A 27,142-nucleotide genomic window follows, 5' to 3' on the forward strand; every position below is an offset into this window, starting at 1 on the left:
CATCTCTAGAAGGAAGGTTTGTGGAAGCAGTTTTTATTTGCAAAGCTTGGAAATATAGTCAACATGTTGTGCTGAAATGGAAGATAATGTTGATGGATCACTGCAACTTTAGCTTTGGTGTCTTATTAACCCATGAGTGTTGGGCACTTCTGTGCGCATGACACGAAAAACAAAGAAGCAACCAATCCAGCACCGATGTCATCAATGTTTTTCTTGTGCCCAAGAATTGCCCTTGAGTAGTTCAAGGGCTGAGTTAAAGTATGTATTCTTATGCATTTTGTGCCAAACTCCCTTAAAAAGACACAAATTCACGCATGGATTCAAATACATTTTATTCATCCAGCATGATGTATGGAACAAGACAGTACATTTACAGTAAAATAGTCAATGAAAAATTAACAAGCTTGCTATAAAAAGTATAAATATAAAAAAATCCTCAGAATTTGAAGGAACTACATTTTGTCGTTTGACATAAATAAACTATAGGCTTTCTCTTAGAATATATTGTCTAAACCAGTAAGACAAAAACAGCAAATGCCTCTTCTCTTTGAAAAGTTCATAGGGTTCTTTCCTCGAATCGAGACTAAAGGTCAACGTGGACTATATACAGTCTGACATGTCAGCACCAATGAAACCATAGTGATGTTTTTTTATACTCTGTGCACATGTGTATGTGTGTACAGCCTGAATTTGTGCGGTGGAGGCAGAGAGATAATCACACAAAGATTCATCACCATTGTTTTGAAGAGGCATTCTCTTCATTCATGGTGGTTTTTCACTACCGGCGTCAGGTTAAGTCTGACCAGCAAGGTCTCTATTGACCTTTTTATATGTTTACTTTGACAGAAATAAACAACAGCCACAACATAGTTGGACTGTTGCTAATGCTTTGGCTCAATTCAGTGTTGTCCTCTTTTTCTCTGACATATAAAAACTCCCAATTGGCGTCTTCGAGCTCGGATCCCGAAGGCTGCGAAAACTCACTTCCCCTCGCATTCGCCAGGCTGAACCTTTTGAAGGTTAGTGTGTCAGAGTGTTTCCTCTCCCAGTTTCTGGGACAAGATGGCAGAATAGGTTTCCATCTAATAACAATAACAAAAATTGCCTCTTTCTTGGTATACAAGGCTAAAAAAGTATGAGTAAACGTCAACATTTAAGCCTGAGAGAACATCAAAAATATGCCATGTGCTTTATAAACAGTTACAAAAACTATAAAAATAATATAGCCTCCATTAAAAAAAAAATGAAAATCCTTAAGATTTGTGGTACTCTTTCAATCCAGCCTTTGCCTTAAACATTTCATGGAATAAACTGACTCCACTACTCTATATACAATATTTATAGTTTGGAGACTCTCAACAATCGACTGTAGCCTTCTTTTGAATGTTCATCATCTGAAGTTAACAAATGTCTTTTCCTGACTTACAACAGCATGTCTGAGTGTGTGTGCTAAAAAAACAAACAAATTCTGTAGGGACTGCGTCAGCAGCTGCTCTTGGGATTCGTACACAATGCCCTCGTGGAGAGGCGTTCTGAGCTGCCATAAATCTGGGAATGGCCCGATTTAACATGTGTTGGAGAGCCACAGGAGTAAGGTGCCACATCAGCACGCCACATCACCAGCTCCAAGGAACGAGGCTCCAGCAGAGACCTAGACCAGCCCGGCCTCCCGGCACATTCGGTAAAACTGTCCCCGCTGTGCAATGAGGTTGGCTGGAGTGTCCATCTCGGAAATGTGGCCTCTGTCCATTACGATCACTCTGTGGAGCAGCAAAAAAAGGATACAGACGTTTTGAAATTATTGATCGTTTAATTGTTGGAACTAAATGTTAATTTGTTTGGACAATAATAATATTTGTATCTACTGTTTTGTTTGTGAAGTGTCAAATTTAAGATAAATCCCCAGTACATGTTTTTCAGAATCCATACTAATGTCTATCTATGGGTAAGTGTTCAGGTTACAGTGACAGGAAACAGACAAAATCAGCAAACTTACATTTGAGAATCGGTAGTCATTAAACTTTAGATATTCTACTTGATAAATGTCTTGTCACTGACCAGTTGACCATTTTACCTTTGACTTGATGCATAATTGTCTTGGATTAAAACGTACCTTGTGTAGTCCATGATGGTGTTCAGGCGGTGAGCGATGGTCAGGACAGTGCAGTCTTCAAACTGTGTGCGGATTGTGGACTGGATGAGTGTGTCTGTCTCCAGGTCCACAGCAGCTGTCGCCTCATCCAACACCAGGATCTTGGTTTTCCTCAGCAAGGCTCTGGCCAGGCACACGAGCTGGCGCTGACCCAGACTACACAGACAAAAGGAGAGTTGGAGAGGGACGAGTGGAATCACATATTAGACGGGGACTGATCCTGGAACTTAGTGTAGATCTCTTTAGAATAATTGAACAATGACTGACTTGGCAAAACAAATAGCTGGTTGTGTATCTGCACTGCAACGTGTCGTACCTGAGGTTTTCTCCTCCCTCGGAGCATTCGTGGTTGAGTTTGTCAGGCAGATTGGAGATAAAGTTTTTGAGGTGAGCAAGCTCCAATGAACTCCATATCTCTTCATCAGTGTAGGTGTCAAAGGGGTCAAGGTTCATCCGGAGGGAGCCTGAGAACAGCACGGGGTCCTGGGAGAGAGGAGAGCAGCTGTTATCCAGCACTGAGCTGTTCGGATCGCTAACAGGATTATTACAATTTGGAACGGATTATTTCGGAGTGGATACAGATTGAAGCTATTGCAAACAGTTTATATGATGAAAGCCAGGACTAAGTTTTTGTTATTTCTACTGTCATACCTGAGGAATGATAGTAATGCGGGATCTAAGGTCATGGAGTCCGATTTCTTCGATGTTGATGCCATCAATGAAGATCTTTCCCTTCGCCGCCTCTAAGATCCTGAAGATTCCCAGGGCAAGTGAGGACTTCCCGGCACCCGTTCGACCCACAATTCCAACCTGTGAGAAGAGGTTCTTAGTTAGAATTTAAGTATGACATTACGCTGCAATTTGAGTGATCCAGGATTAAGTAAATTTTGTGTGTTTTGTATCACATTAAATGACTCACCTTCTCTCTTTCATGAATATGCAAGGTAATGCCTTTCAGAGCCAACTCAAGGCCTTTACGGTACTGCAGCCCGTAGTCCTGAAACTCTATGGTGCCGGTCTGGGGCCAGGCCTGGGGCAAGGAGCTGCCCTCTATACTCCAACTGGCCTAAATGAGACCATAACAAAGGGTGAGTTCAGAACAGAGAAGACCCTCTCCTGTACATTGTTGGATTCTTTTGTGTGCTAGGTAATGATTCTATGTCTGTGTACCTCTTTAGCAGTTTCTGCGTACTCGCTGACTCTCTCCACAGAAACGATGTTGTTTTCCACATCGGTCCAGGATCTCACAATCCAGCTCAGGAGTCCAGTCACCTGCAGTATCCAAGACAGCACGGTTTACTTCAATTTCTTATATTCATTGCCACATGCAACATGCCACTGGAGGGTTGTTAATACGCTGGACACCTCCAGAACTGCAGTGTGTGAGTGTGTGTGTGTGTGTGTGTGTGTGTGTGTGTGTGTGTGTGTGTGAGCACCTAGGTAGAGCCACTTACCTGGAGGGAGTGTGACACAGCCAAACCAACGATGCCCGGGCTCAGTGTGTTTTTTCCCATCACAGAGAGAATGGCAGCAGCTAAGACCACGCCATTACCCACAAACTCCAGGTTGACTGCCAGCCACCTGTGGATGTAACAATGATTTAGTTGTGGGCTGACAAGTTCCAAAATATCTCCTGATTATTAAAGCCAGAGGCAGTTTGTTGAACCATTACCATGCTTTTCTGTTAACTGAACAAATGAATGTAAGAATTAAATCGAAAGACTTCATAATTCATAATCACGAATCATCTCACCGGGTGGCCACAAATCGGGGGAAGTAGGAGGTCTGATTGAAGTCGACCCTGTGGTTGGCCTGTAGAATGAACCTGGACTGCTCCCCAAAGGCCCGGATGACGCCAGCGCCCTGCACCGTCTCATTGAAGTGGGTGTAAATTGGCGAGCGGCTCACGGCTTCCAGCCGGCGCAGCTGACAGGATGTGGCGACGTAGAAGCTCTGTAGCCCACAGTGGAAAAGTAAAACACCAGCTTTAATGAGTGAAACCGAGGGGGAGCGCTGAGGGCTTTCCCATAATTCATAGTGAATGCATGTAACATCTATGTCAGCAGGTGGGGGAACAAAATACATGTGAAAGGCAAAATCAGAAGGGTTGGTTTTGGAACTCCGAGCGTTCCAATAACACACAGTAATGGGACCCAGCTCTTGGTGGTCCATGTTTAAAATAATGCTCTCAAAGAAAAAGTAAGGATCAAAGTCATTGGCGGGGAGTTTAAACGTCAGGGGGGGGAAATGTACCTGGACGAAGGTGTAGAGGAAGGCGAGCGGCAGGATGATCACAGCTGCGAAAGGCATGGCGATCAGCACGATGATGCAGACCTCCATGAGTTTAAAGACGTAGCTCAGCATCATTTTCAAGCCGTCGGGCACCATGCAGTCAATGGCGTCAATGTCTTTGGCAAAACGGTTGAGTAGGTTGCCGCTGGGCGTGCACTCAAAGAAAGACATGGGTGAGCGCAGCACGTTGATCAGCAGGTCCATGTGCAAGTGGCGAGAGGCGATGATGCCGCAGATTGAGATGGCAACGGTTGTACCAAAGATAGCGATACCTGAACAAAGCGGAGAGACGTTCGATCAAACCAGAGCCAGACATTATAAACCAATGTGACCTGTTCAAACATTTGGAGTGTTTGTCCTTGAGGACTCACGACATTGACTAACTGACCTTGTACAAAGCCCAGAGCCCCAAACACAGTCAGTTTCAGGTCTGTATCGAGCTGAGTGCCGTTAACGATGGGGTCGTCGGCCCACATGCTGAGCCAGTAGCTGTACGCCAGCGAGGCGCCCTGCTGGAAGGCGTACAGGAAGACGATGGGAATGATGATGGCCAAGCTGATTGACTTGAAGTACTTCTTGTACATGTCCAACCTCACCTTTTGCAGAAAAACACAAAAATACTTGTCAGTCTCAAGGAATTAAAGGAACCTTTTGTTTGTCTGTGTGTCAATATCAAATCTGTAACGACTGAATGACTTATATTTGGTGTTGCATTTCTGGTCACCAGATGAAAGGAAGTCTAATATTCCTTCTCATTTTAGCTCTATTTTGTTCCCTTTACTTCTGAGGAAAATCTATCTCTTTAGTTGCTTAAAGCTAAACTATGTCCACCAGCTATTTGCTAAATGTGTTTGTTATGTGATGACGAGGAAGTGTTCAGTGTTTTTTTGTTTTTTTACTGAAAACAGCTACTTGCTGCAGCCTAAAACAACATGTTTTGAATAACCGTGAGAGTAAACTAAAATATATAAGTTGTGGCTTAAAAAACCCAAACAACAATGCTAGGGCAGCTGTAAATCAGTAAAGATCTGAGGGGAACTGCAAAGTTGGATGATAATTCTCAGAAACAACGCCTTGCACATACAAGGAGTCATTTGATCTAATTATTAATATAAGAATATTGGTTACAGCATCTTTATGGGGAGAAGCTATTGTGAGACTCACCCTTCCAGTGTGGGCCTTGTCAACCACGGTCAACTTGCCCAAGTCCTCTGGTATCTGTTCCTGGTCCGTTTCAGACACGGGCTCCATATTCTGCAGGTTGGTATTAGTGGTGTCACCCCTGGAGAATGTGGAGAAGCCAAAAGTCAGCGTGATAAAAAAGATGCTAGGGTTGCCACACAGCTTTGTGACACTTTATGCGTTTGTTAAGTACCCGATGAGCTGCTCCTGGGACAGGTCTCTGGAGAACGGCATGAAGTCGACCATGCTGAGGCGAGCGTTGGACCTCCTGGAACCGGCTACAGGAAAAGGACATGTTCAATGCACATGTAAGTACTCTTTTATATAAAATGAATGATAGTGCAATGAACATGACAGTGTCTTTTGAATTTTGTGCTGAAAGGCCTCCTCACCTCTCTGTATGGCGCTCTCTTTTCGCTCTGTGGTGTTGGCAAAGGTGTGGATGAAGTCAGCAAATGCACCGTGGCGGCTCAGGAGCTCCTGGTAGGAGCCGCTCTCTGTGATTTCTCCATCTACCATGACGAGAAGGAGGTCGGCCTGCGGCAGGAAGCTCATCCCATGGGTCACCAGGATGCGGGTCTGCACAGCAAGCCGCACAGGTCAGAAATATAGGATGTAAGCACAATCCAACACTAAATTTAAGCTTTCATAAAAAACTAAAGTGTCAGCAAAGTGGTGGCTTCCGTGTGATGATAACAATAGCACTGGACTTGTGCTTGTATGTGGTTTAGGTGTCATAAAACCATGTTTTGGCTCTTTGCAGCTGAATTGTAGAGGGTTAATTGCACTGTGCAGCTTTTGTTACATGCATTACCTTGTCTCTGAGCACTCCTTTGGGTCCAATGACTTTGTCGAAGATGTGCTGACCCACGTGCGCATCCACAGCAGACAGCGGATCATCCAGCAGGTACACGTCCGCCTTCCTGTAGACAGCCCTGGCCAGGCTCACCCTCTGCTTCTGCCCACCCGAGAGGTTCAGTCCCTGCATGACCAAGATTAGGAGAAAATTTCAGACATAACTCAGATGATTTTCAAGACGAGAAATATTTTTTTATTGTTTATTTTAAAAGAGAAAAACATTTGCATACCTTCTCTCCGATTTCTGTAGAATCTCCAGCAGGAAGAATGTCCAGATCTGGCAGCAGAGCACAGGCTTCCAGCACACGGTGGTACCATGTTTTCAGCTTCTCACGTCCAAAAAGGATGTTGTCGTGGACCGTGGCGTTCTGGATCCACGCCTGCTGTGGCACATAAGCCACGGAGCCCTGTGGAGACAGACGTCCAAAGAGAGACTGTCAATATTTATTAAAATGTAACCCGCAAACTACGAATAGATCTTGCACATGGGACATGAGCTCATCACCTTGACAACGACCTGACCGCTTCTTTTCTCTGTTTCTCCGAGCATGGCGGACAACAAAGACGACTTTCCACTGCCCACATGTCCCACTACAGCAACAAGGGAACCTCGTGGCACGTGGATGTCGATCCTGTCAACAAGGACGGGAATTATTCAGTAAGTGTCTCTTAATTTTATTGATTTAGGTTCTTTTTTTTTGTTCTTTTTCACAGCTCTTACCTTTTCAGACACGGAGGGCCCTCTGCAGACCAGCTGAAAGTGCCGTTGTTGATCACCACGTCTTCCCCCTCTGAACGAGAAAGAAACACTGAGTGAACTCAATACAGCCTGCAATAAACACTAAAGGAAGAACAGGTTCTTTCAACCTGAGCGACAAACAAACCTTCAAAATAAAATTCCTCCCTTGAAGTGACTTGTCAGAGAGCAGTCTGGGCATAATTACAAGAGAATTTGCTTAATCATCCAAATTACAGAGCTGTTGCTTTTTCACGAGCTGTTTTAGGAAGTGTTGACAGATTACAGACACAGAGCGCAATATGTTTTTTATTTCTCTATAAATCATACGTCTGAATTCATGCTCTGATTTACGATCACCCGCTAAATGGGAACATCCTATAATTAACGTGTCTACCAGTCAGGCCGAGACCCAGGAAGTGACAGTGCACATGAGCAATACAAGGCTGTGGTGCTCCACAGATGTAAACAGCAAAATCTTGCGGGCTGCTTGTATCGATTATGACAGCCCATGATTTCAGACAGTATAGGAACCAAATTATGGAAATTGGTGACACGAAACAGTGCAGTATATTAGTTTATTCATGCAGTGTAATAGTTTATGCACGGGTGGGGCTCCTACCACAACTCAATGGATCCTTTGAGACATTGTCCACTTTCAGTTCTTCTGCGCACAGGTACTTTCCCAAACGTCTGAGTGAAACCACAGCCTGAAACAGAGTCAGTGGTTAGTTAACTGACCTGTTTGCTGCAACAGGAGAAAATATCTCAGAGCAGTCAGTAGAATTTATGTGAAATATTACCCACCTGCATGCTTGTGCTTATTGCAAATGGCAGCTGACTGAGCGGCGTCTTCAGGATGTTGATCAGCGCCATCGAGACAAAGACCTTCTGTGCATCGAGGACGTTTCTTTCGTCCAGCGTCACGTAGACTCCAAACATGGAGAAGGCGATCTGAGAAGAAAGAAAAGATGCTCAAAGTTAGATTTACAGACAGAATGCGTATAATAATAATAATAATAATAATAATAATAATAATAATAATAATAATAATAATGAAAACTTTATTTATATAGGCCAGTACGTCGCTTAACAATGTTACAAAGTACTTAACAAAGAAACAAGTAAGACAAACAAAGACGGACTTTGGAACTAGAGCAGTGCAAAGGACAGAGCTATATCAGGCTTTGGGTAAACACACATGTTAGTACAATCAATGAACAACTGGTTTTTCTCTTTTTGTGCAACGAAGGTATCTCTCTCTATGTATACCTCTGTCAACTTTGGAATTAGTTTCTTTATCAGGGGTTCTTTCAGTTTCCTGCTCTTACCAGGAAAGAGGAGGAGTTGAAGGAAGCAATGGAGATGGAATAAAGGATCTGAGACTTCTTCAGAGCCTCCAGCTCCTTCTCTCTGTAGCCCAACACCTGCTCCAGGAAGGCCTTCTCCCAGGCGTAAAACTTCAAGATCTTTATTCCATTCAGGATCTCGTTCATCAGTCTGATGCGGCCGTCCATGAACTTCATCTGGATCTCCTGTTGACCACAAAGAATGTGTTTTTCAATTTTCTTTTTACATTTTATGATTGAAATAAAATATCTTAAGCTGAAACTGGGTTACAGTTACCAATTACCAATTAAGACGAAAGCAAATCCATACATTTGTGAACATGGGTTGGTCTGCCCTTGTTACAGCTACAGTTTCCTGAACATCACAGAAGTTGTTTAATTCAGCAAGAATTTACTGCCTGTTACATTCTAGTGATTTTTTATGACAAGGAAACAACAAAGGGCCAGGAATGTGGTCACTCCGTTGAAGCCAACGTTCGATTAAATTGGCATCCAAATTTACAGAACCGTCTGTTGTTTTGCCAAAGAAATGAAAAATTATGTCTTCCTACTGCCCACCCTTTCCTGTCATTGTTTTTCAAACGTGTTATATGGGGCAGACATCAAAAGGACAAGGGAGAATGTACCATCCAGGCCAAACACCCACACTGCCCTTCAGCCACTATCTAAACCAGCTGTGGCTTCCCTGACCCAACATGCCAGATGTCAGCCTCACTGGAGCGAAGGAGCAAAGGATTCCAGTAACAGCTTTTACCTGCAGCTTGCTCCTTTTCTTTGCAATGAATCCGTTGAGTGGAAAAATTAGGATGACAGTGGCAATTCCTGCCAAAGCCGACGGGCCCAGATGCTGAATAAAAGAAGGGATAAAAGCGCGTCAAAGGGCTTCTGAGTAAAATGCACGCATCTGTGCATGAATGGGAGGCATTGTGAAGATACTACACTTGGACATACCTGCCAGAGGAAGAAGAGACAAAGAGCAATCTCAATAGGAGCCAGCCAGACAGCATTGAAGTACACCACAAAGTCCATGAGCTTCTGAGTGTCTGCAGAAACCAGATTTACAATCTCGCCCACGGTGCACGTCCTCCTGGCAGCGCTGTTTATCACCAGAGACTGGAGTGACAACAAAAGAGACAAAGACGTTTAGCCCTCAGTGCATTGTGTACAATATAATTTGACACCCTCATAAAGGTTTCCGACGATCATACATCTTAGGTGAAGAGCACTTAATTACACTCTGCGTACAGTTTCCAGTCTGGAAGCAAAGCAGGCTTTTTGTTTTTGCCAATTGAGACATAATTTATGTCACATCTCGAGGTTACATGTCTTGTGGACGCAGATCTACCCACCTTCCTGTAGACCAAGCCCATAACAGCTGTCTTCACCCTCATTCCCACTGTGAAGCAGGCGTACATGTACTGATGGTTGAAGAGCGACTGGAGGCAGGAGAGCAGGAACATCAGGGTGGCATAGAAGTAGCCTTTCCACAGCGGGGCGTCTTCGTCTCTCATGAAATCCAGAAGAAGACTGAGGTAGAGGAGAAGCAGATGGAAACAGGTTTATCAGAAGCGTGAATATGTTTTTACAACATTTTGGTTTGACCCTTTAGTGCACTTTTGAGTCACTGCCTTTACTTTATCAAAACCTTATGTGATTTTCCCTGGAAAGCAGCGAATGATACCAATCAAATCAGATGCAGGCGGGCTTTTACCCTGTCAACACAGTTTTTTGCTGTGTTTTTTTCATTCAATCTGGTTATTATTTGACTTTCATTGTGTGTCTTAAACCAACGGCCTTGAGCGCTGCTGTGGCTGCTGGCTGACTGGTCTGCACAAAGCAAGCTCGGGTTGCACAACAGTGCTCAGCCTGTGGCCGTGCTGCCCTCACACTTGGCCAGCGGCTCCCTTATTGTGGTCCAATTGCTTTGCTGCCATTTAGAGCCTCCTTTCGCTCTCCGCCTGTCCTCCGTACTGGAGCACAGAGGGCTGCGGTCTCGTCTACTTTTCTTGCTCACAGCTCCATGACCATAATTAACACTTCCACTGATTCTGTGCTGTGTATCAACAACAACATTCCAGTCTGGCCAGAGGGACGGTGTGGAGGGTGGCGGGTCAGCCGTGACCTGTTTTCACTGCTGCCAGCCTCTGTTGTTGTTTGGCTGTCGGTATAACAAATTGTTTTAAATAGAACAATGAAGGTGACATATCTGGAGTTTCTTCTGCAACCATGTCTATTTATCTATCTAGACTGTGGTATCTTGGGGTTTCCCCCCCACAATCTTCAAAACCCATGTTTCTATAAATTATCAAATATCATATAAATTGAATTGGACAGTTTCACCTAAAAAAAACCCCCACTATAAAATCCTTTTTATACTCTAGCCTGGAGTGCTGTGCATCCAGGAGCTGAGGTTTGGAATACTGGCTGCAACTTCCTTAATACAGAGTATGCAATGCCATTTGGTTTGTGGAGCACTGAAAAAGTTATATGTGAAAAACACTGCAACATTTCTTTCCAAATATAATGACACGGTTACTTGCTATACTTTTGAGCAGTTTTCTTAAAATTGTCTAATAATCAACTGCCTGATTTCTGTCTTTGTGCTAATCCCAACAATATCTATGACCCAAAAATTCAGTAAGAGACATTTTTGGGGGCCTGAACCTTATGGAACTGGGTTGAGGTGCAGCTAAGCTAAGACACAGAGAGCGCGCTCCCACTTCATGTCTCACCTGAGCACCTGTGGGATGGCGAACATGAAGGCATCGTGGCATATGATGCACAGGGTACCGGTCAGGAAGTATGGACCAAACTTGCGGGCCAGCGTCCTGAGCAGGAAGAAGCCGGAGCTCTGCTCCTTCTGCAGCTTCCTGAGGAGCTGAGCCTGGTCTGGCAGTCTGCCCCCCAGCGCCACACCCGACGCCAAAGCCTTCTCCTGCCTGCCAGTGGGAGAAAACGCACAAGTAGTTAGAGACAAGACTTCTGTGTCAGAGATGCCCCGACATGCTTCTGGGGCCTTTCAAGTCTTTAATGTAAAACACATTTTGTAAAAAAAAAGAAAGGGTTTTATTAGTGCCATCACTGATGGACTGAAGAATCTGCCAGCAGCAGTAAAAGACATAATTTAATGACATAATAACTTAAAGGCAGATCTTCAAAGAACTGGCTCATGTTAACAAGCTTTGAAAATGACACAGGGCTCTTGTCTTGACATTAGGGTCCAATGTGTCCTCAAGCGACTCCTCTGGACCCATTTTCTGGCCTCGAGTGCCTCTGGTAATGAGACGTACCAAATTCAATCTACCGCAATCATGGCTAAGTCATGCTCTGCTTGGGTCATTAATTCAACTAACACCATGTAAACGTGTGACCGCGTCGCAATAAAATGGAATTGATGCTTTGGCTGTTAAACCATGACAATAGTGAGAGCTGTGTAGTGGTTAACAAGCTCGTGTCAAAACAGCAGGACATACGAGCCAGAGGAAACATGGAGGACAACGTGTGCACGCCCTGCGCATGTCGTTTCCCTGTGAAGTTTGGTCCTCTGCCACACATTCATGTTATAACTCTAGGCTAATACACATAGAAGATTAGGAAGCCTATCACGGGGGGATTCAATAAATTAAAGGTCAGTTTGTTCCTCACAAGGACACAGTTATGTTATAACTTCTGGAAGAGGCTTTTTAAAGTCTGAGAAAATCAATGGGGTTTTGATGTCTTCAGCGTAATCTCTACACTTTGGAGTCTAAAATTTCACAAGAGAAAGTCTGTGTTGTAAGAGTGTGTTAATCACACAGGGATGATGCAATTAAATGCTACTGTTTGCACTGTGGAAATGTAGGATCTTTTGGAACTTGATCTGCACCGGGGACAAAAGGTCTGGATGTCTCGACCTCTGCTCTTTCAACTTTGATCAACACTTAAATGCTGGGATTCACTTTGAAACCACCAGACATCAATTATCTGTTCAATTCTCACTTTTGAAGTTTGGCACATTCCGCTGCCCAGTCCTGATGGAGCTCGGACATGATCTTGTTTGAAGTGTCTTCCTGCCTCAGGGTCCACAGGTCCTCTGCTGCCAGTGGGTTGCGATAGCCCTTCACAACAAGCCTGCAGAGGGAGCACAGCGATGATTCACGCTCAATCGTCAAACAAACACGCATTTTATTGTAAACAAGCACAAACTGTCACAGTAATGAGTCAGCCGAGGGCCTAAAAATGAGAGGGTTCTGAAGAACCACCTTACCCAGTGAACCACCAGAAGAGGATCTTTGACAGGAAAGAAGCATCTTTCACGGGACAGGGATTCTGCAACAGATTAAAGACCAGACTCACTGTTGTTTTCGTAGTAAATCTCATGACACTCAGAGGCTTTCAAGAAACACACAAGCTTCAGCGAGGCCGTCGGTTCGTGGTTGAATGCTGCACTTGTGAAGGGGTCAAGATTGAGAATGCTGATATGCACAAACAACGCTGTACAATCAGGTGGTCCATTGTGGGGAGAAGAGGCCACGAACTCCCACACGACAGAATAAATAGAGCTCAGTGTTAGCACCGGGCAAAGATGACGTTTTGAGGTCTGGTGCAGACGGCAGCGGAAATGTGTCATCACAAACTCTCCAACGGGTGGACAGAGAGACAGACGCACACACGCCAGATACACAGAAAGTTTGTGCTCTCACGCGTACTTTATGCCGTTCCTCCACCCTGCCACCCCCGCACGTGGTGTTTGCTCTCTTTAATATGAGCACTCTTGCCCTTCATCCCCTCACTTCCCCTCTTCCTGTGAGTAACTCTAACCAGAGCATGGGGCAGAGAGGAGGTGGAGGAAGAAGAGGAGCACGCAGCGAGGAGCGACCAATGGGTGTGTCCATCACGCCAGACTGTGGCTTCTGCACCCACAGCCTCCCCGCCGCCCGCCAAGAGTTTGTAAGGGACTTTTCCAGCTATTTTGTTTATTACCGGGGAAACAATACACCGCACGTCTATTTGATTGATTAGAGAAAAAAATGTCATCCACCTGTCAGCTGCTCTGCAACAGTACCTAGATATTTTGAGGTTGTAGGGTTCTTGTCAGGCTTGTGTTTGATGGGATCTGTATTAAATAAGGGCTGACATAAGCAGCAGTCATGATGTTATCCGATGCGGAAGTGAGTGAGTTGTGTTGATGGTATGCAGGAGAGCAATGTCAAAGACACATTCACACCCTGCATCCACAGTCCTCGCACAGGAAGCTAAAGTGGTGAAGTGAGAGAGAAAGGAGGGAGGGAGGTGAATTACTCATCATCATTTCCTCCAAAAGGGAAAAGTGTCCTCACAAAAACAAAGCTGAAACCACAAGACAGTTGCTCAGGCATTTTTCCATCCCTTGTAAATGGACGTTTTTGACGGAAGTGGGACACATTCTCCTCTGCCTACCTTTTCCAAGACTGTTTTTCCCACTGGAGGCTGGTCAGCAAAACAGCACAGGAAGAGCTGGGCCAGCTGGATTGTGAAGTAGGAGAAGAAGGCGAGGTATCGTACAATGTCTGAGGCAATGCCCTGTGGAATAAGTAAGAAAACACAGAATAAGAAGGCTGCAGTAGAGTCTGAAAAAAGAGTTATTTGAGTTTATTTGCTTTAAACTATGCCAGACTAGTTTCGTAAATGTGTTTTTTATGAAAAACCAAGGCCAATATTAATTGGCCTCATGGCCAAGCAAATGCCAAAGAAAAAATAACATTGAACTTACATCCAGGCATAAGGTTTTCAACTGGATCAAAATGTCCTTTTATGTCTTTCAACAATAATTAACAAATCACACAGCATCCTGTGGCTTCGGGTGCAGATCCACAACGCCATTAGTTCCACTTTATGTTTTTTCCCATGCTTGTGCATTGTACAGCACAGGATAGAGTTTATACACCGAGATCACAGACACAATAAATGGTATTTTGGACGTTTAATCTAAATCAGAGTGAAAACCCAAAGTCTTTAATGGCTTACTTTATATAAATGAAGCGATAGTTAAAGCTGCCTCTCAGTCACGCTAAGCGGACGTATCTGTAAATAGGGAGATTGTGGTTTTACAAACCAGCACTCTTACTTTCAATCAAGGCAACAGCTGTGATATTAACCACTATGTGACTTTTGTGAAATGTCGAGCTGCTGTGTTATTCTTGACGTACAGAAACTGCGGGCTCTGGCAGAGTCATTGTTTACTACTGGGTCAACACCCCTGCCACAGCCAGCCTGTTGTGCAGCCGTATGGGTACCCATGGAAAGCAGAGCCATGGTAAACAGTAAAATGAGTTTCTCTGAAAAGTGTGGTGCTGTGCTCAGAAAGGAGATATGAAGGGTACAAATGGATCCGGCCACACGCTGGAAAAAAAAGGGCCAGGATGGTTGGAGAGTGGTAGGGAAAAATGTAGGTCAAGTGACCAAGAATGGCCAAGGGTCCACAAATATGAACTCTGTCAACTCGAGCCGTCAACACAGCAACGTGAATCACACACAGAGAACTGCTGACATGTGCTGCATCATTTGTATTACAACATTACAGCACCTATTGTTAAGCAAATGCATATTTACAATATGTATATGTTCAAATATATAAAAACTACTGACAAAAAGTGTTGTGCTATTTTATAAAATCTGAAACTGGTTGGGATAAGTGAGGAAAGAGTAAAATGGGGGCTTAAAATTTTACTTTGGTTTCTAAACTCTGACAAGAGTTAGAAAAAACATTTTGGGGGAATTTGGAAGTTAGATGAGAAGATCGGTAACACTTTCATCACTGTACACAAAATATATAAGGTAACACAAGCAGGTTGTATCAGCTAACATCTAGTCTGTACAACCGTAACAAAATCCACTATCCAGCACATGTAAAGTTCATTACTCGACACATTATATCTTTAATCTGTAGGAGAAGGTGAAAAAAAATCCCCGCTACATTGATGCACCTGCCTAACAATAGTCTGACACATGACGTTGCATGAAATACATTATTATTGCCCGTGAGGAGAAGAGGTGGCTGGATGGTATTGTGAGCTGAAAAGTAAAATGAATGAATGATTTGGATCGAGACGTTAATATTCAATACGGAGGAGAAATACAAATGTTGTCACGTGTGTTATGGGGGATGTGCACGTGTGGTTTTACATCTATGTCTACATTCCAAAGGGCATTATGTGTGGATGCATAGATTTCCATCTGGCTGTGTTTACAGCAGTGTAGGCCCATAAACACAGCGCTGACGTTCTTCTGGTCTGACCCTGGGCAGCCGTGTCTCACCAGCAGTTATCCCAGGGCCATCATTACTCTCCCCCAAGCAGTGTGGGAATGTCACACCGAGGACGATAAAACAGAAATATGGATGTGTGTGTGTTTGTGTCTTTTTATAGAAATGCAAATGCGACTGCCCCACGGCCCTGTGTGCGCATAAATAGAAACTTATCCCATGCAACAATGATTGCAGTGTCTGACAGGAGACACAGGAAGAAAAGGGAAACTTAAACACACACAGGCTTGACCAGAATTGGCAGTGTCATCCTCCAGCACTTGGTTAACTTTAGGTTACCCTGGTTCAAATTGGGGGATGAAAAAGAAATGCTTTGCTGACACAGGGATATCTCCAGTTTTGCGCCTGGAGTCTTGTGTCTAGACTATGGGTAGAAGTAGACCTGATTAGATATCCCTGCACACCGTTTTGACACTGCAGGTTCAACGGGTTCAAAACTGAAAAACACACTTTGGCTGCCACTTATACCTGATTTACGATATAGAGGGTACTTTTGTGGGGCTGTAATATACAGCAGCATGCGTTATTATATTGCAGATTCTATTCATGTTAAATCATACAGCACAGTGTTAATATTACATCTTAATAATAGGCTAATTATATACCTCGTCCATGGCCAGCTGGATCTTCGCTCGGAGAGGCACCAGGGAGCAGACGACAGCCAAGACCCAGAACAGGAAGAGGAACACCGAGGAGCGACAGCCTCGTATTCTTTCCAACTGGATGATGCATAAGGCCAGAATCTAGACAGAGACACAGAAAGACAGAAAGGACTGAATTAGAGAATTGACATGAGTGGTTCTTATTTCACAAGAGAGGAAATAAATCTGTCTCGGAGCCAGAGAGCAGAGCGCCAATACTCCACTGACAAAAACAAGGACAGGAAAAAAAAAAACATGATTTCCAAGTAGTAAAAGTCCTGAAGTAAATTCACACCAAATTTTTTTTTTTTCTTTTTCTTTTGTGAAGAATTCTTTCAAAACATGAAGTAACTCCAGGGAAATGATGCCCCAGGAGATGAAGCACTAGCTCCCCTGTATTAGCTGCCAATGTTTTCAACAGAGCAGAGAGGATGGAGTCAGATTTATGCTGATCTAATGTAGGCGATGGTGGTTTTAAGAAAGCACTTGGGTTTCTGGGATTCCCCTGGCCGCAGGGACAGATGTGACTTGGCAGACTTCCGCCTATAAAGAAATGCACATGTATAGTGTGCTGCGTACCCTAAACATATTGCTCAATGTTACTATTTCAGTTAACAAAGAAGATAGAGCGTATATAGTGTTTTTTTCCCTCATTCAGTGGTTCCAGTTATCTGTCTGTTGTCATAGAAATCCTGCGTCTGTTATTGAACCTCTGTAATTGGTTCCTCTTTAAGTGGTCGGCCAAGTGAGACGTCACTTTGTCATACTAGCTCATCACCCAGTGGCGAGATTGCTGGTTTAGGCATAATAATAAGAAACATATTGGTTACTATGGGATGAGGCACAGCATCGTCCTGATATAAACTACAGCGGTCTGGTAATTATATAAGTCTTTCCAGTCAACAAGCTGATACACAGTAGGTGGAGATGTGTACAAGAGGCTGGCAATCTCTCTGGTTGATATAAACAACATCCAGGGTTCCTGTTTACTCAGTGTTGTGACGATTTCATTTTTTTGTTCATTCACATTTCCCTCATACTTCTTGGCAGTGCATCGAAGGATGAATGTAGATAGTAGGCCACTCTGCAGTCATACATATGGGGAATTTAGAGTCCCCAGTCCACTCGAACGTCTCTGGGATGTTGGAGCCAAAGGCACACGAGGCAGAACATGCAGACGGCAAGCACGTGATTGTTTAGGAATTTTCTATGTTTTAAGGGTGAAACATCCTAAAATTACTCTATTAGCAAGTACTTTCATATATTATCACCACAAAGTTGTTATGTTGAATGTGATGGTAAAAAGGTGCTTGTTATTCATGCAGCAGATATAAAGCAAGATTTGTATTTATATGAATTGTTTGTGTCTGAACAATGAATCAAGTCTGATATTCATTCTTCTTTTTGCTCTGCTTCGGTCCCCAACACCTCCTAACTAAATACCTGACTCTTCAGCTCTACTGTGTTCAGCAGCTTGTCTCTAACTGTACTGTTTGGTGGCGGGCAGGTAGTGGTGCTGGGGCTGCAGATCAAAGACAGCAGTGGGACATTAACTTTTTGGGATACACACAATGGGCACTCTAGCCCCAAAAGGTCTAAATGAAGACTGATTAAGGTCTGATATTACACCATTGTTGTGACTTTACTTCATCTATCATGAGTCCTGTATGTTCTCTCTTGTTTTCTCTAGATATTTGTCTACACATCCACCTGAATTTTGATCTGTGGTGTTACTCTGACTTTAACATGTAACCAGACAGAGACGCCTTTAACCTGTAATGTAATATCAGCTATCGATGTGACATGAATTGTATATGTGAGTTTATATTTTATATCTTGCATACTATTTTTCTATTTATTATGATATCTAATGTGATCTAATGTATATATTCTGTATTGCTGAAACATCACGATGTTTGTTCAAAATCGATTGTGGGTATTTAAGATGGTGGCTCTTTGGGCGTGCAGATTTTCTCTTTTTCAAACGAGCAGTGGTACAGAAATCTTAAAGTGGCATACTGGGAAACCAAAAACAAAGAGCTCAAAGACACCAAAATACTCCAGAGAACTGCTTTACTAGCAGCTTTGATATTTAAATGAACCAACAGCTCTTTAGGTGGGGCCTGGACCTCAGCTATACATTGCCAGCGTCTCTCCTATTATAGCCCTATGCTCTGACGTGCCCTATAGCTGTAAACCATCAGCCCGTCGGTTTGTACAAGTCCGTGGGTGGAACTAAGAACTTTCTGTTCCAGACTTCTGGGTCTTTGAGTCCGGATGTGAGGAGGTTGAGGCTGCATCAGCCCAAATACAAACCTCTATGTAAAGTAGTGAAAGCAAATGTATAGCTGACCCTGGGTCAACCATACATTTCCAGTGCCCCTCCTATTATAGCCCTGTGCTCTGACTTGCCATCTTGATATAAACCATCAGCCCGTCGGTTGGAACGAGTCAGTGGGTGGAACTAAGTCCATCACTCAGCCCCAAATCAAAACCCTACCTTATAATTACATGGGTGTAATGTGTGCAGCGCTGGGGAAGGAACTGGAGCTTTACGTAATGTTATTGCTGATTATAGTCAGTGTCATGTGTGTACTTTCAATGACTTTCATCGCTAGTGACCATGATTCCTCCTGTGGGCTGCCTGACTCAGGCGAAATCGTTCCCATACATCAGCCCGAGTCGAAGGGCAACAAAACAAGTTGGTCGAAGCAACAAGAGCACAGTGTTCCCGGACTGCACCCAGAGAACGGCTGGTGGTGGGTGGCTACAATCAACATCCCGAAAATTATATGCTTTGATAATAAAGATAGATCTGGCCAGTAGATTCAAAGATTAGCCACGTGCTGGTAGTTTGTTGTCTGGCCCTCGGGAGTGATTAATGACGTCCTTAAAATAAACTTTTTTAAAAAATGTATTTGTCTACACAAAAGGCGTCTGAGATGTATTTTTACCCAAACAAGTGCTGGTATTTACTCAGGAGTCTGAAAAGACCACAGGTGGGCCAGGCTGTCTGACTTGGAGAGGGAGACTGTGCAGGACCTGTGCTGGGCTGCAGAGAGAGGGAGCTTTGTGAGTGAGGCTCTCCAGCTCTGTGGGTCAGCTTCACAGACTCACTGGACTCCAGCAACCCCCCCTATCCGGGCTGAACTGCATTGTAATTCTTAAATCACTCCTGCGCAGCATAAACATGCATTTCAAACTTGTCATGCCACCCATGTTGTGAGCTGCGCCCTTCTTCTGTTTGTGCCTACGCATCATTTAAGCATCATTTAAAAACGAGTGGGGTCGATGCTTCGAGAAACATTCGGGGCCACTTCCATCAACACATGCTGCTGAAAACATTTCTTTGATTGCACACTGGTCCTTATCTTCTATAAATAATGATCTGTAGCCCACCTCACACACCACCCTGATCCAGGTGGTGGGAGAATATTCTGGTTTGATTCAAGATGTAAGGAGGGGGAAAAGGCAAACAACAATTGTAAAAATTAAAGACCTGAGCAGACAGAATAAATATGTACTAGTTCTGAACAGATTTGGAGCATTTTAGTCATTTGAGCTGTTGCTCATAGTTTGGGTTTATTTTATTTAAGTCTAAACCTCGGCTTCTTATTCCAAAGTAACCTGGATGAGTGTTTTGCCCTTTTGGTCTTTTCTCTCTTTTTATATTTAAGGTGTATTTAAGGTGTTTTAATTAAACACCTTAAATACAGTTTTGGTCAGAACAATGGCGCTCAACAGAAGAAACTGGCGTCAGGCCCAACAGCATACCTGTAGAACCTTTAAAGGCTGAATCTCTCTGTGTAATTAGGTTAAACATACGCTATGACTGCGAGTCGTCACCATTGTATTCAGCGGTTTTGTGTTGTTTAAAGATAAAGGCTGGAAGAGATTCATATGAAGCTGATTCAAAGCACATGATTAGTCAATGCGCACTGAGCGACACAGCTGCTGCTTTAATGGGCAAACTTGACGCAAGCTCTCGAGCGGACAAGCAGCAACAGCCAGTGCTCCCAGCTGACTGACTGGCCTGTAATCTGTGATGTGGGGTAATTATACAAAATCATGCTGAGTTTTAGCCTGAAATATCCTGATTTATGTAAATATTGTCTCTTACTGACAAAGCACCTAAACAATCACATTTAATTGCACTGGGACTTTGCATATATGTACACTGAACCACATCAAACAGTAATTCATGTCACTACATATACTGTATATTCTGTACCCTGGTGAGTAACGGTCTAAGAAAGGTTTTGTTTTACTGTGATGTGTACATTGCCTATAAATCTGTCCCTGTTACGCAACTTTGCGCCTCAATGTCTGGCCCACATACTGCACGTACGCTATATATCCTCTCATGTGTCTGCACATTGACATGTGAGCAAGCAGAACTCACGAGGAAATATGCCCACGTCTTTGTTGCCCTGAGCAACGCGCGGGGGGGGGGATGTTGAAATGTGTAATTTGGGCTGCAAATCAATGGCCATGGTTGAGACCTTTTTCATACAAGAACCCTAAATACATTTAAGTAAACTATTGTACAGTTGCATAAATCACTTATAGTCAATGAGTAGGATGAAAGCACAGTCTTGTTTAACAGCTCAAAGTGGAGAGTTACGGTTAAAGCCCTGTAACATAGTTGGCTTTATATCACACCCAGTTTGATTACAGTGGTATCTTGAATGTGCAGTTTTCCTGTTCTTTAATAGTGTTAACTCTATACACATACATTTTAGGCCTGCATTATCTTATTGAAGCCACTGCCTACGTTATCTTAATGTAACGTAACGTCATCTGTATCCAATTTGGGCAGATATATGCAAATGTATGGGTAAATGCTAGTTTAAGGAACCACAGTATTTACCACAGTCATGCTGCGTATGATGGGGCTCAGCAGGAAGACCATGTGCTGGTGGATCTCCTGACTCCTCTCCAGCAGAATATAGAAGAACTCCACGAAGCCGAAGGAGGCCAGCAGGAAGCCCAACACCTGAACAGGACAGGAAATGAATGAGAATCTGATTGGAGGATCTCACTGGACGTGCCGTCACATTTGCATCTGCATTTGCACATCTGTTTTCATTTATGTGAATAAAAATGGACAATACACACTGAAGAATGGCCAAAGACTGTGTGAAGTCTCACCATCTTAGAGGAGCAGAGGCAGGACATCTGAATCCGTCCACGGTCATGGCAGTAGAGGTGGAGGCAGTAGAAAGGGGCCAGAAACCACAGGTAGATACAGGGAACCCACACCAGCACCGTGTTCTGGAAACACTGAGTCAGGTCCGGGTTGGCCGTGTACCACGTTCGATTCCAGTCCTACAACAGACACAATGTAAGAAAAGTAAAAAAAAAGAAAGAAAAACCTGATAAAGAGAATGTATTCATGAGTCTGGAATTGAGGTCAAACTGTGAGATTATATTCATCATCATGAAAGACACAGCTGGCGAGAGCTGAGTCAAGAGAATCGAGACTTTGTGCACGTCCTAAGTTTCATCCATCAAGGCAGTGGCAAGTGAAACCACAGTAAGTTTACAGAAAATCTATCTGGCCCCAATCCTGAGAGAGTGCGAGTTGGAAGAAGCCTTCGTTCTGCTGAAAAGAATCAGTTTTCCTCACTGTGTCTCTGACTTGTTTCCTAATTTGAGCAGAACAATAAAAACTGTCAACACATTAAACAGTGAGGTCAAGGATTATACTAATAACAATAAAAGCCCACGCATACGAGGTGTGTTGGGCAAATGCTGCCAAAATGTGTGAGATTACGCAACAACAGCAGCAGCAGCAGCAGCAGCGGAACCAGGATAGGTCATCTATTGTTTTAAAAAAGAATTCCAGGGAGCTAAGTGACTTGTTGTTGTTGCTTGTCTTGTTTATCACCTCACTGGTCTAATGAGGGGCAGGGTGTCTGGCTGCACTAACAAGAATGCCCTGCGGAGTCGCCACAGGAAGTGGTTTAAAGATTCAAGTATGGCAGAGCAGTCTGGCCCCGCTGGTAGACTCCCAAATTGGATAAGGGAGAGAGAGGCCACAATTGGTGGCAGCTGCAGGATCATTATGCAACAACCGTGCCAACATCCACGCAGCGAGTGAAGCGCGGCAGGTGAGATGTTCACCTCGCGCTGACTGATGCTGCTGCACGTCAGGGCAGCGTGTCTCATCATGAATGGTGATTAATACAGGTTTACCATCAATGGCTGCCGCGCTTCCATCCACAAGGCGTCTGAATCATTGGACTTACTGTCGCCAACCCGTTTGATTTCAAATGAAAGCTTGTCCCAACTCCACCACAAGTAAAGCACAGGTATTCCCACATAAATCCTTATAACATAGCTGGTTATGGTTATGTAATAAACTTGCCATTTTGCACATACTGCACAGTAGAGTGGTCTCTGTGAACGCTGATGCACCGCAACGTGTTTAAGTGATAAATCTCTTGAGAAGCAGTGAGTGGGAGGCTGTTTTTCACAGACCCCTCTGACTCCTGTGGTCAGTGGCAGGCAGATGAACACGGCACTTTGATGCAAGAGATCCAACTTGTCAAACACACTCTGGGCTTTTTCTCTTGTGCATTTTGCTCAGTGCTTACCCTGTTTCTCACCCTGGGTTGAAATGCTGGCAGTAAACTAGCAGATGCCAGCAGCTTGGGCACGGCAAGGTGTCTATTTTTACCTGACAAACACTGTGATGTGAAAGTTGAGAAAAGAGACTTGTACTTGTACGGCGAATCTGCTTAATGTCCCCTGCTTTGTAATACCGGCCTAATAACCCCCCTATAACGCAAATCGTGCTAATAATAAGGCTAAATAAGTGAAATCTTCCACCTTGTTTGTTAGAAAAACAGGACTGAGCAGCATTATGCACCAATAGTATTTGTCATGTAAGAACCAAGGACTCTATGATTTTAGAGAGAATCAGTCCCTCTCCTGACACTTTCACCAAGACCCTGACCTCTTGTTTAAATAACAGGATGGATTGGTTAAAGGTGAAAGAAAGTAAATGTGCTGTTAGCTCCTGGACTGAACATGCTTGAGTTCCGTTTTAAAGCCATATAATCCCACAGCAATACCCCACAGCTGTGACTTTAGGTGTGCCTCACCTAAAGTATGCAAAAGGTTGATTACCGCCGCTAATAACTGATAGCTTCGGCGCCGACCAGAGGCAACGAAATCTTTTTAAAACAGTCCTCGGCGCTGTTTAAAGGATGTTCTGTGGCTAAGAGCATCGCATCTGCACTTTGAACTTTCAGGGCAGAAGGATGATTCGCAGTTTACTTTCACTTTCTCGACAATGGCTGTTTTGCAGAGGCAAACGCAGAGCCGCAGCTGTAATGAGAAAGAGAGGGAGAGAGGAGCCGGTGGGGTGAAGGGGGCGAGCTGGGATTTTGTAATTTTGGATTTACCAGCTGGATCGCGGCCATTCGTCTATTTTTTTCGAGCCGGGATTCAGAATGTGGAGGTTTGCTGATATACAAGTCTAATAAACCTGTCCAGCTACAGCAGCTCGGCTCAGTGTGCCAAAGCCTGACTGTTAAGCATCTCATTGGGCTGAATCACAGGGCAGAGTGACGGTAAACACAACTCAGGCATAGACCAAAGTCTCCCAGTTGGATTGGCTTGCTAATGAACTCCGATTTGTACATGGTGCAAACAGATAAGTTCAGTATATCCTATGCTGAGTTTCTTTCTGTGCTGCTGCTGAGTGCTGCCAGCAAACATTATCTACCCCCACACAAGTTAAAAAGTTGCAATCTTATTGTTTACTTAAACTCTCAGCAGGATGGTAAAAACCTGTTGAATGCAAATATCAGCCTAGTTGATGGTCAAGGACCCTGCATGCTAATGTGGCTAACGCTAATACTATATTTCATCGAATCATATAAATTGTCAAAATAAAACATGTTAATAAGACTAAGCAAGCAAATAATCAGTGTAAAGACGTTCAATTTCCAGAAACAATTGTGAATGATTCAGCCTCAGAAAGACACAGTCAAACATTTACATAAACATTTAGTCATTTATAAACATTACTCTTAGCCTAGGTGACATGAGCAACAACAAAAATCCACTCTATATAAACTTTATACACTTAAACTCACTATCACTGGACTGGATGAAGGCTTTACGCGATCTGCTCATGACAGAAAAAGACAAACACAGTAAATAAATGAGATTCCAGGGTCAGTGAACGCATCACAAACTCACCCACAGAGGGTCGAGACCACTGAGTCTGCAGAAGGCATCCATCCACTCGCCCGCTCCTTCCTCCCAGATGTTCCACTTGCTGGGATTGAACAACCCGTCTTCTGACGCTGGGCAGCACACACACTCAGCACCAGTGTGTGTGAGTGTGTGTGATGGTGGGGAGAAAGAGCAGTATATGTGTCCCTATTAGACTTTTCCTCTCTTACTAATGCTGATATTTCTCGGAATTAGCTGCGTCTCTGTCTGGGTGGCACGCTCTGTGTTTATTAGTGTGCGAGAGTGTGTCTGTTAAACTTTTCCTTCTCCTTTAATAAACCATCTTCTCTCAATGAAACTCTGTTTCTGTCTGCCTCGCTGTTTGAACTGCTGCTGCCCTGAGATCCTCTGTCCTTCTGACTCTCACTCGGTCTGCTTGCTGTTTATGAGTATGTCTCCTTGTTGGGTGGGTGGAAATATTTCTCCCTCTCTCTCTCCCTCCCTCTCTCTCTCTCTCTCTCTCTCTCTCTCTCTCTCTCTCTCTCTCTCTCTCTCTCTCTCTCTCTCTCTCTCTCTCTCCCACATCTACTGGATTTCGATCAAAACACCACAGCTACTCCCCTTAATGGGATGACAGTCGCACACCCAGACACACTCCTCCCACTTTCCCTCATTGCCCCTTACCTACTTTTACATTCCCTCTTTTCCCCCTTTTCCCCCCTTTCCCCCACATCCCAGACCACCAGTCGTTTAGCCACACACTGTCTGTTTGTGGATTCAAACTGAGAAGAGAAACACTGGGATAAATGCCAGTTTTAAGTTTTTAGTTTTAAGATCTCGATGAAACTTCAAACCATGACACAAGCATTACACCTGAGCTATGAAGCAGTAGGTGGGTGGATTGTAATCAGTGGCAGTTCAGACTAAACTTGTGGAGTTTAACACAAGTTGGTAGGGAGCAGGGTACTATTGATTTATTTTTTCAAACCCATCAAAGGTCAAGGTCACAAAGTTTTGATGCTAAAATGTCTTTTATTCATTTACTTTGATTAAATCATGAATAAATATCTACACATGTTTAATGTACCAAATTAGAAAGACAATAGAAACATAAAGAAATAGTTTATAGAAATAAATAAATATATTATGTTCATCAGGTCTTTACTAGTTTATGTGGTGTGCAAGTTATTTAACAGTTGTGATCAAATTATAATATCGATATCTTGATAAAACGTTATATTGTGCATTAAAAAAATATCACTTCTGGGACTTAAGGGGCTCCATACAAGTGACTGTTGTGTGACGTATCGTTATCATATTATATTATTATTATTAAAAAAAGGGGTTCTGTATGAGTGACTGTTGTGATGCATATTTCATATATATCAGCACTGTGCAAAGCTGGAGTCACCAGCTGATTAGACTATTTCTGTCCAATGGAAAGTGTACAGTCACCTCAATGACACAAACCATCACATGCGTTTCCAAGTATTGCAAAACAACTTGCTGATATAGGAAGAAAAGTCAGTAGATCTGTTAATTAGTCACCTCATTGGGCAGAAACTTGCACAGTAAGTGGAAAATGACTGCGCAACTGTGTCTCAACGAGTCAGGTTGAATTATGAGCTTTAAAGTCTGGGGCCATCTTGTGAATGAAGGTATAGTGAGTGGCACTAGTGGTGCAACATGCTGTTAAATCTTAACAGGGGGAATGGCATTTGGCCATTCTGCTGCCCACTCCTGGAAACAACTCCCAGCGGATATCAAATCTGCCCCAACCGTACCTTGCTTTAAAAATAGATTGAAACTATTTTCCCGTGCCGTCCCTCAATCACTTAGTCTTACACTTTAATTCAACATTATCTGTTTTATACGGTTTGTACACCGTTTCTATACTAAACCTTTTTAACTGCCATTTTTTTGTACAAGTGCTTTGTACCCTAATTTTATACTACTTTTATGACCTCTTTGAATAATAATCTGCTCCACATGTATCAAGTGTCAAAAGAAGAGAGTAACCCTGCTATTTGACACTGGGATTAAAAAAACAATCATGAAATAAAAATACACGTGTATCTCCAGAAATACTATAAGCACAAAAACAAGTGTGTGTGTGTCATCAAAGCTCTTTGTAGTCTGCTGAAATGCATCACTGAATGGCGTGTCGATGGTCACTATGGTCAAGACACAGGGAAATATTCCACACAGCAGCTGCACAGGAAAGTATGACACCAACTCGACTGGGACTAACACCACCGCTGGCATCGTCATCGCAGAGAAGAAACATGGAAAGTTCGGCAGAGAGGCAGCAGACCACCACCAGGCCCTGTGTCTCGCCATGCGCAAATATGAGATTATTATTCTTTTAAAAGTGAGTCATCACTTTATATTTCTCTTGCAGACGAAGTGTTTTCAACCCCCGGTGCAAAATGCTGAGAATTATATAACGTGACGTGTGAA

General features: G+C 43.5%; 1 protein-coding gene across 1 annotated transcript; it reads right to left on the reverse strand.

Annotated features, from left to right (window-relative positions):
- Window positions 1-315: 315 nt before the first annotated feature.
- Window positions 316-25,155, reverse strand: abcc6a (ATP-binding cassette, sub-family C (CFTR/MRP), member 6a). Its single transcript, XM_035177395.1, has 31 exons — window positions 24,707-25,155; window positions 21,644-21,820; window positions 21,363-21,488; window positions 16,457-16,594; window positions 13,988-14,110; window positions 12,816-12,877; window positions 12,548-12,679; window positions 11,302-11,508; window positions 9,919-10,096; window positions 9,521-9,682; window positions 9,324-9,416; window positions 8,552-8,755; window positions 8,028-8,174; window positions 7,843-7,930; window positions 7,206-7,275; window positions 6,990-7,116; window positions 6,715-6,891; window positions 6,441-6,608; window positions 6,019-6,205; window positions 5,820-5,904; window positions 5,609-5,726; window positions 4,833-5,040; window positions 4,406-4,716; window positions 3,906-4,105; window positions 3,607-3,733; window positions 3,323-3,424; window positions 3,072-3,218; window positions 2,804-2,962; window positions 2,469-2,635; window positions 2,114-2,308; window positions 316-1,760 (listed from the first exon to the last, which is right to left on the reverse strand). The coding sequence occupies exons 1-31, from the start codon at window positions 24,746-24,748 to the stop codon at window positions 1,652-1,654; spliced, it is 4,536 nt and encodes a 1,511-aa protein (XP_035033286.1). The 5' UTR covers window positions 24,749-25,155; the 3' UTR covers window positions 316-1,651.
- Window positions 25,156-27,142: the final 1,987 nt, after the last annotated feature.

This window comes from Hippoglossus stenolepis, chromosome 2, assembly GCF_022539355.2.
Source record: "Hippoglossus stenolepis isolate QCI-W04-F060 chromosome 2, HSTE1.2, whole genome shotgun sequence".
Classification (NCBI taxonomy): domain Eukaryota; kingdom Metazoa; phylum Chordata; class Actinopteri; order Pleuronectiformes; family Pleuronectidae; genus Hippoglossus; species Hippoglossus stenolepis.